This window comes from Miniopterus natalensis, chromosome 3, assembly GCF_054644295.1.
Source record: "Miniopterus natalensis isolate mMinNat1 chromosome 3, mMinNat1.hap1, whole genome shotgun sequence".
NCBI classification, from domain to species: domain Eukaryota; kingdom Metazoa; phylum Chordata; class Mammalia; order Chiroptera; family Miniopteridae; genus Miniopterus; species Miniopterus natalensis.
This window is the reverse complement of record NC_142083.1, coordinates 36,943,856-36,962,398: the sequence shown is the minus strand read 5'-3', so window position 1 is coordinate 36,962,398 and position 18,543 is coordinate 36,943,856. Positions and strand designations below refer to the sequence as shown.

The 18,543-nt window shown below is 40.9% G+C and overlaps 1 protein-coding gene across 2 annotated transcripts in view; it reads right to left on the bottom strand.

The window, feature by feature from the left end:
* Positions 1-18,543, bottom strand: part of ARHGEF28 (Rho guanine nucleotide exchange factor 28) — a 159,640-nt gene that overhangs the window by 51,604 nt on the left and 89,493 nt on the right. For both annotated transcript variants that reach the window (XM_087815412.1, XM_087815411.1), the window contains 9 exons: positions 15,035-15,090; positions 13,927-13,975; positions 11,964-12,108; positions 11,762-11,883; positions 10,426-10,566; positions 7,300-7,547; positions 5,567-5,689; positions 4,340-4,457; positions 578-832 (listed from right to left, as the gene is read on the bottom strand). In XM_087815412.1, the coding sequence (XP_087671538.1) occupies positions 578-832; positions 4,340-4,457; positions 5,567-5,689; positions 7,300-7,547; positions 10,426-10,566; positions 11,762-11,883; positions 11,964-12,108; positions 13,927-13,975; positions 15,035-15,090 (1,257 nt within the window). The remainder of the gene's footprint in view (positions 1-577; positions 833-4,339; positions 4,458-5,566; positions 5,690-7,299; positions 7,548-10,425; positions 10,567-11,761; positions 11,884-11,963; positions 12,109-13,926; positions 13,976-15,034; positions 15,091-18,543) is intronic.

The window sequence follows — 18,543 nt, the reverse complement described above, 5'->3', positions numbered from 1 at the left end:
AGGGTGGAGAAAGCCTAGATGGGGCAAGATGCTCGTACAGCATCAGCCCTGAACGAACTGTTTCAGACTTGAACCAGATTAGCAGAGTCAAGTGGGTGCCGTTAGCAACAGTAGCGCTGAGGAAGCATCCACACCAATACAAGCCTGCCTATTTCTGCAGTACATTCCTCGGTACCAAAGGTGATGTGTGGAGTTCATTTCTCCTCTGCATGGCCTGCCAGCCCTGAGCTGGGTGTGCAGGTGTACACTGTTTCATTTTAAATACACATTTGCCAGATTAATATTTGAGTGCCGACAATTAGCAGAATTCTCAGTTTGAACATAACACACTTGTGCATTCATAAGATATACATGAAGGCTTTTGCTTAGAGCAGCGAACTCCCACCAAAGGCTGGTAGCATTGGCCACAGAGCCTGTGGACATTCATGACCCGATCCTACAGGGATTTTCCCACGGATCCAGGGTTTGTGTGAGCGCTTATATCTCTGAGTCATTTTTCTTCAAACTTCTGTCCTCTGTTAAATGAATAGCATGTGTGGAAAACAAAGGAGAAACTGGTCTGTTAGCACCACAGTACCTTTGAAACGGCCCGTAGCAGTTTTCCAGAACACGAGGCCATCATATAGCAGAGTCCTCTCTTTGCTTATCAGCGCCTGCTTCCTAAACACGTGGCCATTTTTGAGCTTTGTACACGTTTTGTTCTCGATCTTACTCAGGATCTCAAGCCATTTCTGGTTTTTCTCATATTCGCTGACTTTTAAGTCCACGGCCGCAATCATGTCTTTAATTAAGCAAAGTGCTTTGCACAGGTCTTTGTGCTCTTCTGTGTTTTCTACATGGAAAAAAAGAAAGAAACGTGACACAAGAAGCCAGAGAGCTAAGAAAGACAATTTTTTTCTATACTTCTAAAACAGTTAAATGGATCACCCAAATAGCAAATATCTCAGGACAAAAACGATGGATTAAAGTCAAATGCCACATTATCACTAGGCAGCCCTCCTACCAAAAGAACCGTCAAAATATTTGATTATAAAAGATTTGCCATCAGATGTGCTTCAGCTGAAACACTATGGAAATAGGATGTCTGATCTCTAGGGACTGGTTTGACCTTCCCCCTAGACCAGGGTGGGGCAAAAGTAGATTACAGTTGTGAGTAGGCGAAACACAGTTTATTCTTGTATTATCATTAATTATTATTTTAAAAGTAGGAACAACTGTAAACCCACTTTTGCCCTTCCCTGTATACTAACTTAGGCCTTCCTTCTGCCTTCCAGATACAGGTAATCAAGTAACTCCCACACCAAGTGTCTCAGAACTTAACCAGGCCACAGGCCTAGGTTAGAGTCTTTCATAAGTTGGAGCTTCAGGTGCCTTGAATGGGCCTCAGACTCAGTTGCTCTCCTGGATGCCTTCCTCCACAAAAATAATACTCAAAATTACATTTTACAACTGCAAAAACATGAAGAAAAATATATCAATAATACATACAGGGTGTCCCAAAACATGTATATACACATAAGCAGCTGGTAGCTCAATTTTGAAAATGAAATGTATTTTAATAAACACTGCCTTTAGAATTATTCAAAGTGTATGCATACATTTTTGAGACACCCTATATTAAACATTTTTCAAACTAAAAAATTGGACCCAGGCACTGTGCCTCGCAGCTCATGCCAACAGAGTGATAATCACCAATCCCAGTTGTTAGTCTTTAAAACACTGGCCACCTGCTCTTATCTCTGGATTATCTTAAGCAAAAACTCTGGAGGAGTTTCTGGAACAGGCTCCTGAAACTACGGGTGAAACCAAGCGTAGCTGTTTTCTATATTTGAGGATGCAAATGGAGCTAAAGGGGAAAGTTCCAGGAGGTCAGCAGGTGCTAAAAGAGGAGGGGGAAATGGCAGAGAAAAATAAAAGGTTCTCTAGAGCCTAGAGCAGCAGAAATAAACACTCAGGAACAGCAGTCAAGTGGGTGAGAACAGTCCTCCAAAGGGTGTAAACATTTCAGGTTCTAAAGCCTTAGATACACAAGCATCTGTCAGAAAAGCTAAGGGACAAAACCAGACACTCATCTTTAACAAGGAAGATGCTTTCTCACTGCCCGTGAAGAACACACCTCACTGTTTACTCCAGTTGCTGCCCAAGAAGCAGCATCCACCTCAAACAGTTCTTTCTAAAGAGCATGCTTCAGAAATAGGAAAGCTGGGTAGAGAAAGTCAAAGTTGAGTTACAAGGTAAGGCCAAGAAAAGGCTCAAAGTCTTCTGACCTTCAGGGACAAATTCCTGTCTTACAATAGCTTTCTACTCGAAGCGCAGCAGCAGCAGCCTCACCTGGCGGTGCTGTTAGGAATGTTCACCTGGGCTCTACCTCAGATCTACTGGATCAGAATCTACCTGTAAACAGGATCCGCATGTGGAGGGCAATTCCTACTAAAGTCTGGGAAGCACTGTCATACAGAGTCATGTGAACCAATGGTCCCAGCAGCCAGAGAGGGAGGGAGAGCTGTCCGCTGGGGAGGTCTGGCCTAAGGAGGTGGTGTCCTCAGCCACTGTGCCGGCTGTGCGTGAGGAGCTATAATGTACGCCATGGTTATCACGGTTGACACGCGTGGTAGACAATCGCTGTTATTCATTCACTATTTTTCCATTTGGGCTGGGATGATTCTCGGGGCTGACCTAATACAACTCGACAAGTTTTAGTCTGTGAGGTGTTGTATTAAGCTTAAGAGAATATAAACATAATACAAACTGAAAGTCTTGGTTTTGTTTTCATTCTTTTGCTGAAAACAAAATTTATGAGGCTTTTCCCTGTATATTGAGCTTCTATTTTCTTTTATGTCATATTATAAGGAGCAATAAAAATGGGACACAAGGAATAGCTGCTACTCACCCCTTCCCCCAAAAAAGGATATTAAAAGTTGCCTCTTTTAGAGCTGGCTTATAAGACCTCATAGATCTTATACAGTATCTTTTTTTTTAATATTTTTAAAATATAGACTTTATTTTTTAGAGCAGTTTTAAGTACACAACAAAATTGAGTAGAAAATACAGGGTTTCCCACATACCCCTTGCCCCCACGCATGCACACCCTCTCCACTATTAAGAGCTCAGGCCACGTGGCACCTTTGTTACAGCCAGTGAGCCCACACTGACATCATTACCACCCAAAGTCCACAGCTTACAGTAGGGTTCACTCTTGGTGTTATACATTCTATGGGTTTTTGACAAATGTACTAACATTTTAAATAATTTAAAATAAATTAATGTAGTAATGGCTTTTTTATTGTGTAAGAACACTTAATACAAGATCTATCCTCTTAACAAATGTTTAAAAGCACAGTACGGTGCTGTTAGCTACAGGCACAGTGCTGTTACACGGTATCTTAAGACACCATTTTCATTACCTCTAAGTCAACTAATCATAACAAAGACAATAAAACCAGCTCCCACTTATTGAGACCTTGTTTATACCAGGCTCTGCACTGGGCACTTTCTGAGACAATCTCGCTTAATCCTCACAATTCCATAAGGAGATTCTTCTTCTCACTTGGTAGTGGAGAAAGCTGAGGCTCATTTAATTAACGTGCCCAACTATGAGTGGCAGAACCAAGTGTATGCAATAGCAATGCAAGTCTGTACAGCTCTAAACCCAAGCCCTTGTTAATACAACACGCTAACCCCTAGTAATAATCAGTTCAAGATCAACAAGCTAGCTTGAGGAACAGGCATTTTTATTTATTCATTCATTGCACTGATGTGTTTGTTCATTGACAGGCTATTCTGTACCAGCCACTGCACAAGGCACTGAAGATCCCACTGTGAACCAGATAGACACAGGCCTTCTAGATCCCTCAGGAGCTTACAGTCCAGCATGTGCATTAATAGCACCTTAAAGGATACCCAGATGTTACTCCCTGGAACTCAATGAATTGACAGGGTCAAAAATAGCGCCTTCTTAATCATTCTCAATCTATTAATTCATTACTTGGGAGAGTTGACATTTGTTGCTAGGATCAATCGCATGTGTTTCATCAGACAGCAAGAGGGAGATGAAGATGAAGAGGTATTAAGAAGATCTGGATGCGGAAAACACTGCAGAGGGAAAGGCAGGATCGAAGTATGAAGAAGCCTGCTTGGTCTGGGCTGCTTGCAGGACTTCAAGCCACATTATAAACGGTAACTTTTCAAAATAGATCCAAGTCCTAAGGCTTTAACAGGTTTTCCATAATGGAAATCCTAATGAATCAGAGGCCACAGCACTTACAGGTCTTTACAACACCTCAGGTATGTTTCACACTAATGAAAGAGGCAAATGTTTGTCCCAGAGGTTATCACTCACCCTTCGTGTACTGCAATATCCTCTCCACTAAGACCGGGTATTTGGTGATGCGCTGAGTGACTAGCAGAATGCATTCTGGAATTCCTCGGCGTCGAGCCAGAAGATTACTATTTCGGAGCTTAAAAAATATAGATATATTTTTTATATTCACAAACTCTATCTGTATTTTCTTTATAGGTGTGAATTTAATAATACAAAGAATCTGCAACAGTGTCCTTCTATTCAGACAGAACAGCAATGTACATTATCATTAATTGAAAATCGATGCATTGTCTTAAATTGTACACTTTGTCATTAATTTCAATAACCCAGCTCCCCTGAATTTCAAGAAGTTTTAGGTTGCTCTGATATATTTGTAGTTAATTCCAAAAGTAAGTAAATTCCAATACTTATACGTGATAAGATTCATGAACAGCAAAAAGCTTTGAAAAATACTCAGAATACACTAATCAGGGCAACATTTTTCTAAAAATTTCAGAGTATTCTTTAAGTTTTCAAGCTCTCAATATACAGGGAAAAAAGGAGGAGAATCTGTTAGAATTTTTTAAATGGTAGATAAAAATTTAGGATCCATGAAATGCTAAAGGACAAATATCTCTAACAAATAAATTAGATTCAAAAAAAGGAAAGGGGAGCATTCAAATTAAAAGAGATTTAAAAGATGTAATCCCCATACACAACTATGAACCTTGGACAGATCCTGATGTAAGCAATTCAAATTTAGGAGATAATCAGAGAAATTCGAATACTGGCCAGCTATAGGAACATATTAAAGAATTACTGTTAATTTATTTAAGTGTGATAATGTCACTGTAATTTTTAAAAAGAGATCATATTGTTTAGAGATACATATGAGATGATGAGTCATGGATTTGCTTCAAACTAAGCCAGTGGGGGAGGAGGAATTCTGTCTTTATTTTTACTATGATTCTTCTGATTTCTAACTTGTCAGGGCATGAAAGAGCTTCACAGGATATTATAAAGGTGCCCATCAGCTTGGAGGGCATGACTTCACAAATATAAGCTACAAAAGAAAGTGATTTAGAAGAAATATTTTACTAACACAGAAAAAAGGACTTTCCATCTTGGGCACAAACTATTAGTACTTCCTTCTCCTTCCCCTGAAATACACCTAGAAGTGAAACTTATCTAGATCACATAAGAAATAAGCGTGAGCTATTTCCAGTCCTGGGTTACCACTGTGTGACAGGGTTTTAAAATACTTGCCTTAATAAAATTCTGAAACTTCTTATTCTGCTGGAGTTCTTTAAATAGGCTAACAGCTTCTTTGTGATGACTACAGAATTCTCCATATATTTTCTTCATTTTATTTGCATTTTCTTCTGAAAACTGAGAATAACATTTCAATGATGGATTACAAATTGAGTCAGTTCTAAACACTAAAGGGAAAATTCGGTTTTCATACATTTCAATACATTCTTTGCAAATAAAGAATAAACATCATGGTTTCCAAAGCTCAATGCTGATGAGCACATGTTAAAATAATTCCCTATTTATGAATCTACAAATAGACAATAGTGTTGGCATGTTCTCTTTGTCTATTAATTGGCCTGCTTCTCTGCAATATTATAAATGTTTTATAATAGCAGCTCATGAGCCCAGCTGGTGTGGCTCAGTGGTTGGGCATCAACCTATGATCCAGGAGACTGCGGTTCGATTCCCAGTCAGGGCACATGTCTGGGTTGCGGGCTCGATCCCCAGTCGAGGGTGTGCAGGAGGCAGCCGATCAATGACTCTCTCATCATTGATGTTTCTATCTCTCTCTCCCTCTCCCTTCCTCTCTGTGAAATCAATAAAGACATATTTTTAAAAAGCAGCTCATGATACTTTTCTGGTCTTCCCATGGCATATGAGCAAATAAACTATTTACACTACAAAAAAAAGAATAAACATCATGAAACTTCTGAACACAATCACTTCTCTTCCCCAAATATTGTTTAAGGTAAAATAAATGAAAGTCGTCAAGAGGTAAAGGGAAGGCAGCAATCTAATGGGATTATATTATATTAAGCTAATTCAATTATCAAATAGCCAAATGAAAACCCACGGACACAGACAAAGTGTGGTGAAGGCCTGGGGGAAGGGGTGCTGGGAGGAGGGGATCGATGGGGGAAAAAAGGGGACATTAGTATTACTTTCAACAATAAAGATAAGTTTTTTTAAAAAAAGAAAACCATTTGATATATTTATTTCTTTTTTAGCGTTTGTGCGACTTTATTATTTCAATTTATGGTCTGAATACTTTCATAGATTGAAGAAAGTGTTATGTGGCAACATTTGGGGGTCCTTGATAAGGGGCCTCTCGTGGATTGGCATTTACACTGGCTAACTGACCGTGTGCAGGCACTCAGACCTCAGCCAGGAATTTGATTTTTGTCAGCACATCACAAGTGGATCAAGAGGCAGGTAATCCATCGTTAGCCGAGATAAAAGAGAAAGATGAATAACTAGGCTGCCAATTAATTAACTGACGGAGAGAACTGGAGATGTGGGGTAGATATTTCAATAAGCTTGACCTACAGAAAAATCTCCCAGGCATGTCTCCCAGGCATGAACTCTGGGGTTTAATGGTAATAGACCTGCCTCACTCCTCCTAAAACCATCAGTGCTTATCTTGGAGATGTTGGTAAGACTGTCACAGGCCCACTGGGGGAGCCATCACAATAAGGTTAAGTAGACTTTTCATAAGGGGACTTATTTATGGCTGTGACTCCTGGTGGAGGTAGTGATAGGGCCAGTGTTGATCCAGCCAAGTCCTGAGCCCGTCATTGGCTATTAAAAGCTGTCAGGCATCAGTCATACAAACCAACATCAAATAAAAGAAAACCAACCAAAGCCACCTGTCAACCAAAACGAAATCAATTCCAGTTCTTCACAGGTGTTAGAGAAGCTGCAAACCTTTCTGTTTTTTGAGGTCAGGGCCTTTAAACTTCTCCCACCTGTTGTACTAGGATATCTCCAATGCGGTTGATGATGAAATTCCTGTCGCTGTCAGCGCAGGATTCCTGCCTCCGCTCCTTCATGCTACAGAAGAAATGCCTATGGATTTCAAGTAGCTCGTCCAAGCAGGGGAAGATTTTATCCACAGTGCTGTGGTCCAGCTGCAGCTCCTCCTTCATTCCTTTCCTGAAGATCTCGGACATGATGAAGAGGGTCTGGATGTGATGCATTTCCGTCTGCATTAGCTCTGGAGCATGCGAGCAGAGGCAAGCTTTAAAAACAAGTCTCCCCACTGACCTAAATTAGTAGCTAAACACTACACATTACACACATTTAAAAGAGGAAATGTTTAAGAATAGCCTTCCAGTATAAAAGTCAGCATTGATTAAACATTCCTGTAAGCTTAAATTAATCAACCCCCCCCAGATATAAGAGCATAAACATAATTCAAATCCAGTACATAAGAATCCAATGTATCTGAAACTCTCATAACATAACTAGGCAGCATCTCGAGGTACCTTCCACTAGGAGCCAGGTCTTACCCTCTGCTGAGTGCTCTCTAAAACAGAACTTAGTATGTCTGGTTTTTCTGTTTTGTTTTTCTGTTTGGGGGAGCAGGGAGTTGTTTGTTGTTTGTTTTTGGTTTTTTTGCATTGAGTAGGAACACAATTAATTTGGTGAATTAAATTGAATTAAATATAATAAAGTTCCTCAAAGCAGACAACAGTAGGTCCTTTCCACTCCTGGATCGGTCTCCAAAATTCTACTTCCTCTAGGAAAAAACCATGTGTCATGATCAAGGGACGTCATCGATAAAGTAAAAAGACAACCCATAGAATGGGAGAAAATATTTACAAATCATGTATCTGGTAAGGGACTTGTGTCCAGAATATATAAAATATTCTCACAACAACAACAAACCCACTTCAAAAACAGGCAAAAGATTCGAGGAGATATTTCTTCAAAGAGATATACAAGTGGCCAATAATGACATCATTAGCTATCAAAGAAATACAAATCAAAACCAAAGTGAGACACCACTTCCCACATACTGTGATAGCTGTAATAAAAAAGATGGACGATAAAGAAGCGTTGGTGAGGTGAGGGTGCAGAAAAATCAAACCCTCACATGCTGCCAATGGGAATGTAAAATGGGGAAGCTGCTTTGGAAAACAGCTTGGCAGTTCCCGAAAAGGTTAAACATAAAGTTACCATATGACCCCCAAAGTGGAAACAACCCAAAATATCCATCAACTAATGATTAGGTGAACAGAATGTGGTATGTTTATACAAGGAAATATTATTCAGCCATAAAAAGGAATAGAAACTGATACATTCTACAATATGAATGAATCTTGAAAACATGATGTGAAAGTCAGTCACTGAAGATCACATATTGTACAACTGCATTTATGTGAAGTGCCCAGGACAGGCAGGTCCCCAGAGACAGAAAGTAGAGTAGTGGCTGCCAGGCGCTAAGTGGGAGGGGGAGCGGGGAGTGACTGCTAATGGGCACAGGGTTTCCTTCTGGAGCGATGAAAACGCTCTGGAATTAGACAGCAGTTGATAGTTGCACAACTTGGTGAATATACCTAAAACCATTAGGTTTACTCTAAAGGGGTGAACGTTATGGTAGGTAAATTAAATCTCAGTTTTAAGAATGCATCATGAGAGAAAATAATAATTTACAATTTGTAGGAGCACCAGAAATCCTAGGTTAGTATTTCCAAACTCATGTGTTTTGAGAAAGAATCTAAAATGTTAACAATAAAATAAAGAATAAAATAAAAATAAATAAATTAGCTACGGAGGGTAAAAAAATCTAAACATAGCTTTATTTGCATCATAAACAAAAATTTCTTTAAATGATTTCCTACATGTTTCAGTGCTAAACACATACCCGAGTCATTTCACTTAATCCTTTAATCCATTTATCCATTATGATCCCCAAATAGAAATGATTTCCCTCTTCTTTAAAAGAGGAACAATAAAGAAGAAAGGTAAAGGAATTTTCCCAGAATCCAAGCCTTTCTGATACAGAGGTCATGCCATGAACTATCCTACATGATAAATTCATCCAAAATGGGTTAGGTTACTTTTAATAATATATAAATCAGGAGATAAATGAAGAAAAATTACATATAATATAAATTGCATGAAAAATACCAAAGGGGACAGCATCTTCCTTCCCAAAGTAACTGCCACCTACGCAGCTCCGACAGATTTCAAAGCTCGCGTGCACACAATCTCACCTGACCTGCACGGCCACCACCTGGCCCAGGCGAGAAGGGGTCCTCCTTCGCCAGGGGCCTTCTGGGGCCTTACTTGCAGACAGACATACCTCCTTTCATTGTGCTTTGCTTTTATTGTGCATTTATTACAGATTGAGAATAAGACCCTCCACTGGCAAAAAAATCACAATTCACAGTATTGCGACGCTCGCTTTATTGCCGTGGCCTGGAACGGGCCTTACGCACCTCTGAGTCTGCCTGTACACGGGATCCGCGCAAACTAAGAGCTAGTCTCTCTTTCAAACAGGGCGTCTTGTTGGAACCATTTACTTTGTACTTGAACATTTTTTCTAACTAGTGTGTAATTGAACTTCCTCTGGTCAGACTGCCTCCACCCCAAGCAGCATGGAATAGTAAAACGTCACCAGAGCTGACCTCCAAACGCAGGACCGCAGCACACCGTGAGCACGGCCCTGCCCGTCCCACTGCCGTCCAAGGGCATGGCAACCTCTGGTGTGTGCAGCAAATTACAGGGTCATACGGGCAGCACCCCTGTCCAGCCCTGTGAAATTTCAGTGTGATTCTTACAGTAGCAGAGGTGAAAGTATATAGGCCCTGCCTAAGTAAACTTGAAAAGGGCCTGAGAAATAAAATCCTCTTCGTACCAGGTACACACAATGCCGTGCTTAATCCTCACAACACTGTCAACCTGAGTATCACTAGCCTCATTTTACAGACAGAGAAACTGAGGTCTAGGTGAGTTAAACAATTTGTCAGAGATCAAGTGACTATGGTAGAAGTGGGATTTGAAGCCAGGTCTGCATGGTTTCCAAGTCCAGAATTTTTCTCTGCATGACCCTGCTTCATCCCCAGGGGCACACCTGAAAAGCTTACCGAAAATGACATCCTGTCTTTTGATGACGCCCTTCTCCTGCCTACTGCAGAACGAGGGGTCCACCACGAGACTCCAAGATTCTGCCTCGAACTCCTGGGCATCGCTGCTGAGGTCGCTCCACAGGCAGGAATCCACGACATCTAATGTGTTTGGAGAAAAGTCAGAAGTGGAGTAACATGCGAAACACAAACAGGCCTTCCCAAGTACCATGTTTACGGATTCCTCACACTAAATAAACATGTTACGAACAGAGGAACAGCCAAGCCAAAACACTGTTGAGGTGGAGTTGAAACGTCTGAAAACCCAGACGGCTCTCACGAAAGCAGAGAAGGGTCAGATGGTAACGCAGTGACCGTGTACGTGCCAAAAGGAGGACGCGTGAAGATTCTCTGTTTGTTTCTTTTGGCTCGGTTTTCCTTTTGGTAACCTTCAGAGCCCGCGTGTGCTCGCAGCATCCTGAGCACAGGGATTTCTTGTGCCCCCGCCGCTGTGTTGCACCGTTTACTCGGATCGGAGCTGTGTACCTGCCCGCTGGACTGGCTCTTTACCTGGCTTGTTGTCCTTAATATGAACGTGAGCGCCGCACCAGGACTCCGGTCACACGTGTGCACAGAGTTTCCTGACAGAATTTGACAACACCCCCCCCACCCCACTTCAGGAAAACTAAATTCTGTTCATCCACACAGCACTCCTGAGAATGAGTCCAGCTCAGAGCAATAAAGGTGGCATGACAGTGAATTTAAAGTCTTGAGTTTAAAATAAAGAAACAGACTCCTGGGGCAGAGCTCACTCCTTTCTCTTGTCACTAACTCTCCTGTCATTCGGTTTTCTTTCACTTACTGATACAAGTTGGATACAATAAGTAATTCCCCAGATTAAGTCCTACCCTACAAAATATGCTCTTTAAAAACAAATGCTTCTATTTCCCTAGAAGGAGGAGGCAACAGGTGGAAATAAATATCCCAGAGTTCCAAGCAAGTCCTTTAACTAACTGAAACATATATTTTAATGTATAGTCCTATTTCAGCTCATCAGCAGCTATAAAACTTTTTAAAGGATAACAAATACATAAATGTATGTCATTTTCTTCACTATGTTTATGACATGTGTCCATTAAAAACACATCGTATTTCCTTGGTCACCCTACGGAAGTCTTCTTTGGGGCTAAATTGCCCTTTCTTTTTATCAGAAGAACCTATACCAAAGAGACACCATGAAACAGAATTCTTTTAAAAAGAACAAAGAATCTTTTTCAATCTTACACCCTTCAGAAAATACTCCTTCTGGCAAATGCTCACAGAAACACAGGCAAATGCAAATGCATCTTTTCCTCACCTTCCATTAGGAAAGAATCCGTGGAGGGAGATGAGCCCATGGACTGTAAAAGCTCATCGGAATGAGACCTGCTTCTCCAGGAGTTCCCGTCACTCTCAGACTCCAGGGACGTCCCTGGCCTCCTGCAGTGGAGGGAGGGAAGGAGGAGAGTTAGCCCAGCAGTGACTCCGAGGCGTGAAGATGCAAAACCACACTGACTTACCTGTCCAAGGTGGTGCCCGGAACGCTTCTGGACAACGGATGGGCCTGCCCTGCGGTGTCCTTCCTGCCAGCCGGCAATCCAATGGGCATGGAGGAAGAGGGGTGTAAGGAGAGGCCAGGCAGTGGGACGTCTCTAAATGAAGAATCTGGAAATCAGAATGGATGCTTCATGCGTTTTCATAGAGGGCAGTAATTACAACAAGTACAGGTAAAAAGCCAGAGAGCTAAACACTCAAATGGCCACGTCTAATGTTTCACAAGCCCAGCCTTGAAACCAGTCTCCCGGCCACATCCCAACACCTGCTTCGAGTGTCCCTTCCATTTCACCCTCCCGACAGTGGGGCTGCTGGCCTGCTCTGGCACGTCCGCTTGGGGCCTGTGGGCAGCTGGGATCACGCAAACAAACAAGGAAATGGACCAGGGGACACTGGGACGGTTCTCTCATAAACCACTGCTTGTACTCCTTGGAGCCGGCTTCAGATGGGTGCACCGTGTCATTAGTGCTGTGACTAGAATGCACGTTGTGTGTATAAACAAGCACACGCACACACAGGGCATGTCAATGGATTGGAATGATGCTGGGCAGTCTGCTTCTTTATGGTCTAAGAATTTCAGGCAAATAAAACCTTCAAGCCAAACTGGGCTGTCGTCTCTCACCTACTGAAAACGAAGTGGTGCTGCAACACCTTCCCGGGCAGTTCTAAAATGCTATGGCCAGAGCTGCATTTACATTTGATGTGCACTATCAATGACTCTCAAAATATTTCAGGCCTGTAGTATTATAGCTGCTGCAGGTACCTGCTCAAGCAAAAGGGGGCATGTTTATATGGAACCCCAGGATATTACAGGGAATTTGACACATGTATGATTTAATTTTATTCTCATGACTCCCAAGTAAAGAGAGGGAATGGGTGGTATTTTATGAATTCTAAGATGCTTTGTATTTTCATGCTTAACCTTTTGAAATTGAGAAGCACCTTACAGCTCAGGTTGAAGGGACTTCTGGTGTCTGAGCAACGAGTTAACGATATCACAGTGGTACTGACTGCACCAGCTGAACCTGGTGTAAATCACACCCAGTCTCATGTCACCATGAATCTGCATACCTCATTGACCCCCAACTCAAGTGGTTTTAAAAACATGGGTCACACTTTGTTACAGCCTTGAAATGAAAAGGGACCACAAATTTAAAAGGCCTATCACGTGGCAAAGAATGCAATTTGAGGCAGAAGAAATTGCAAAATCTCACAACAAACCAAAGGATTTCAAACTCAGGAGATGATGGTATGACTGGTTCTTGCATCAAAACTTGGATATGCCTTGAAATTTCACTGCCATCCTAGAAGAGATCATGAGATCCCAGCCTCAAGTACAACTAAGAAAAACACCAGGTTGCTATGGTAACGAACAACAGAGAATGATAAGAATCTATAGATTCCAAACTTGAAGATTTTCTCCGCTAACCTTGTGATTCTTAAGAAGTGCGTGGTGTGTAGTTGTGTAGATAGAGATGGGCTACTGCTAGGAAGACATAAAATTGTGTGCATTTAATGTAGTGTTTCTTTCCCCCTACAATGTTATTAAATCAGTAGTGTATATGATGCTAGACTGCATCTTAGAATTGAGGCAAAATCATAATACCTCCTCCAGATAGTCCTCCGTAATATAAAAGATCATAACAACTATGCTGTACACCTGAAACTAATACAGAATAATACTGAATGTAAACTGCAATTGAAAAAAAAATTTTTTAAATCATACGGTAATATAGTACAAAGGCTATTAGGTTGCCATAGAAGTGTATGTCATTCATGACCCCTTTGTATAACTAAAAATTATGCCAAGCGTTTTTTCTGAAAGAAGAAATAATTGGGCAAATGAGGGAACAAAAGGAGGAGTGTTTTACATTGGAAAAATGTGTGGTATGGGAAGCTGGGAAAGCTTTTGTTTCCCACATCACTTACTTCCAAGGATGGTCTGCGGTTTGTTCTTGTTATATTTCTCTTGGAATTTCTGGTAAAGAACATCAGAAACACACAAAATGAGATCAAAGCACCCACAGACTACAAGATCGTCCCCACAGGACACAGGATGGGATTCTCATCTACATCATTTCGTTATTTCACTTATTTCAAAGAGGAATTCAAAGCAAAAGACATGAAATGCAATGAAGAAAAATGTTAGGATAATGAGATGTGCGCGTTATAATGAATGTGCATCTCAGCAGCACGTTGCTCATGAATTAAAAGCCTCAAGGAGCCAGAACTCTCCCGCTCACATGTCCAGACTCGGGCTGAAAGGGGGGGGTCCTGTTAGCTCTGCCTTTCTCCCACTCTTTTCTTTCTATCCTGGCTATGCCTCCTGCCTGCAGGACACAACTTTGAGCAATGAAACATCACCCTCAACTCTGGCCTGACACAACATGTGCTGCAGTTAACACGGAGGTTGTGGCTCCAAGTTTCCCTCTGAAGGATCCTCACATTTTCTTGCATGAACTTCTGACATGTCTTTAGAGTGAAAAAGGAATAGAATGAAAGACGGGTGCATTCACCTACTCAAGCTCACCCCCAAATACAGAGGGTGTTCTTCTGGTCCCGCAAGCTTCACAACATAGTCCCGGGACCAGCAGCATCACCAGGGAACTTGTTAGAAACGCGAAGTCTCAGACCCCACCCAGACCTACTGGATTGGAAATTCTGGAAGTGGCCCAGAAATCTGTGTTTCCACAAGTCCTGCAGGTGATTCTGGTGTATGCGAATTACTGCTCTAGACTTCATTTACATATGCTTAGACTTCATTTACATATGCTTAGACTTCATTTACATATGCTGGTAAACCAAGCAGGTTCCACCCACACTGCATAACACAGGTGGCCAGACCGGAGCTTCCCCTCGAGTTCTGGGAGCACAGAGTTAAGGGACAACCACACACTTGAGTATGTGTTATTTTATCACTACAGGGATCATTTTAGAAATAAATCTAGACAACAATAGAAGAGTAACAACCTAAACAGATAACATGGAGCAACCGAGCTAGATATGAACATGAACATGCACAAATGACGGAGATTACCTTGGGACACGGAGGCGCAGCATCTTTACAACCTTTATGTACATTTGCATTGCAGTCTGAAAGGGAGAAGATAGAAAAGCGTCGTCTTAGGATCCTCAGAAATGAATGGACTACATCATGGTTTTACTGGTCATTATAAAAATAGCACATTCACATTAAAAATATTTAGGACACTCAAGGAAAAAAAGTATTGAATCACATGTAGCCCCACCACTCAAGCACAAACACACTGCTGATAGTTTAATGTCCTTGGAGTTCCTGTTCCCCTTTTGCACAGAAACTCATCAGTTGTGACACCGGGAATTATGCATGACATACACTCTGTGTCTGCCTGAGAGCTCATTTACTATCAACTGCCTCTACTGTAAGCAATTTCTGACATCTGGCTGATAGCAACTGCCCACCCCCACACCAGGCAAAATGCCTATGGAAATGGAAAGAAAGAAAAACTCACAACACTGCTAAAAAATATATCATCTGGCTCTGACAGGAATTCTCACTAACTAGAGGGAGCCAAAATAAAAGAGAAAAGTTAGTGACCTGCCTGCATTTTACTTCGTGAAACAATGTGGCCCCATCTCACTGAAAGAAGTAAGGGGACATTTTGCCTGCCCCTTTCTGCTCACTGGCTTGGAGGCCCAAGTTGTCACAGAAAACTACCCCTATGTGGGGACTGCTTCTGCCAGGCTGCTGTCTTCCTGCCTTCTCCCCCTCCCACTCGCCAGGCCCTCCCTGGCCGAGGGCAGATGGAGGAACCTGTGCTTATCAGAAGCTTCATTAGAAAGATTTCTCCCACCGTGTGTGGGGGTTGGGGGTAGACAGTCCCGTTTAGGTCCATCAAAGCCACACTGCAGGGAGCTGAGCCCAGCCACCCTCCCTCCTGTAGCTCCGCAGAGGCACTTCGGCCAACGCCCCCATGGCCAGCGTGCAGAGCCCAGGCTGATCCACAAGCTGGTCCTGCCAGCAACCGTGGAAACTGGACGGCTCTCTCCTCATTCCAGAACAAGCAAACAAAAGCTAAAGGAAAAAGAAGCTATGAGATGCCACAGAACAAAGTTATACCGAAACAAACAGGCAGAGTGAGCCATAGAGTGTTATTAAATCCAGAAACAGAGAAAAATTTAGACATTTTAAATGTATTCTCCCGAAGAGACGTAGAATAGGACCAAAAGGCCATGGAGGGAGAAAAGATGAGGGGTAGGCGGAAGGACGAGAGGAGAAGGGAGCTCTGCGAGATGAGAGGCCGGAGGAAGGAAGGAAGGAGGTGGAGAGCGGGGCTGGAACGCAAGTGCACAGAATCGACGTGACAAAAACATCAAAGCTGCATTTGAAATGAAATTTGAAAGATTTCCTCCAGAATGTGGAGAAAAAGAAGGGTATAATTATAAAGTAGAAGGTGTCATACAAAAAAGACAGATAACAGAGATCACACTTCTCCAAGGAAAAAATGTGAAAAATTAGATCAGAAGCAATAGTCAAAGTGACAACTGACAAAAAAAAAAAAAGCCCAAAAGACAGATCAAAAGATCTCACTGTTTCCTAGAAAAAGAAATAATTAAATGACACCTATTCTATAGAAACATTATGATGATATCTGTATGATTAAAATTTTTAAAAAGTCTTCAAGCAGACAAAGCAGGTCACCAACAAGAGATAAGGTCAGGCAGGCCCCAGACTTTTCTACTACAATATGAAATGCTCAGACAGAATGAACTGGTGTTGACAGAGAATTAAGGGAAAAACGTTCAACCTAATAAGTTAGCCAGGTAAACTAAAGCAAAGATATACCAGTAGATGCACAAGATTTCAGGAAACAGACACTCCAATTACCTTCTTTAAATACTCTCAACAATCTAATTAATTAAATTAATAAATTAAAATTTAAAAGGTATTAAGGGCAGAATCAAAATTAAGGGCTCAGAAATAAATATTTTTTTTAATTTTTATTTTTTTAAGGAGCAAAAATGAGCACTGGAACCAGCTAAACAAAGAAATGTATCTAACAAATTGTTGTAAGTAAAGACACAGAGCTGCATACAAACATCAAATTATTCTTGTAATGGAAAACTATTTTTGAAAGATTATACTTATAATATAAAGATAATAATTTAAAGATGAATTTAGTATACTAACAGAGGCTAGGGGTAAAAGAGGTAAATAGAAGGGAAATAAAAGAGTATGTAATTATAAGCCTTACAGAGCCTTAGGCTATTATTAATAGATATAAAAGAACAGATCATCTTGCCAAATCTCTGAAAAAGATAAAAGCAAATAGCTGAAGCAGACATCAAGGGAAATAGCACAGAACTATGGAAGATAGTTGATAGCTGTAAAATTCAATGTGAATTAGGGGGAAAAGCTGTTATAAAACAGGCCTCTCAGTTACAGAGTCTGTATACCTAAACTAAAGACACACACCCCATATCAAAAACACAGAATTAGTTAAAGGAAATACAAAGAAAAGGAAAGCAAGGGGAATATTAATCTTAAACAAAGTAAAATTCAATGAAAAAGGCATTTAATAGCATTAGGAGGGTAATTTTATGTTGATGAAGTGAACTCTGCTATGAAGGTGTGATCTGTGGACTTCAGTGCACCAGACGATGTGACATCAAATATAAGCAGTGAAATCTCCTTGTTCTACAAACAAGGAAAATCTCATAGGAATCCGATTTTCATGAGAACTAACTAGCGACTCAGGCTTTAACAGAGAAAGATGCGGACACCAGGATTTTGAATATTCACATCATGTTTTGTTTCACATCATAGTCTAAGAATTAGAAATATTAACTTTCACAATTAAAGGCGAAAATACACCAATGAAACAACAGCAGGGACTGGACATGTCCTATTCTCTTATCCAATGTAAAAAAATACTTAATGTAAAGTTTAAAACTCCAACATTCCTCTACCCCCAAAACCAAACATCTTAAAACTTCTTCTAAATAAGTTTTAGAAGTGGGAATTAAATGTATATGGATACTGATTCTAGAATTTAATCTAAGGCAATAATCAAAGATGTGTACAGTTATATGTGAAAATAATTCTCACTGCAACATTATGCTAGGAAAAAACTTAAATGTACACTAAGTAAGGGGTAACTAAATACATGTGACAGCATCATGCATAAAACATGAGTGTAACATGCTGACTCTTTTTATTAGAAGGGACTCCATCAAAATATTAAGTAGCAGTGTTCTCTAGGTGGCAAAATTTTGGATAATTTTAAGGTTCTCCTTAAACCTTGTATCTTCTATGAATTTTATTACATTAAAAAAAGTTAATGACTCCTTTAAAAGCTAAACATATCCTATGTACTTCCGGAGATTTCCATCTTCCACTCAAACTTCCATGGCCAGCTCAGTATGAACCAATATATTCTATGCTACAAAAGTTTACTTTTCAGTGAGCCCTGGCTCCCTAAGCTGCATTAACTACATGAGCATCTAACTGCATGTTACTAATTACATATTAACTACATATGAGTGTTTAAGGGCCCAGCTTAGTGA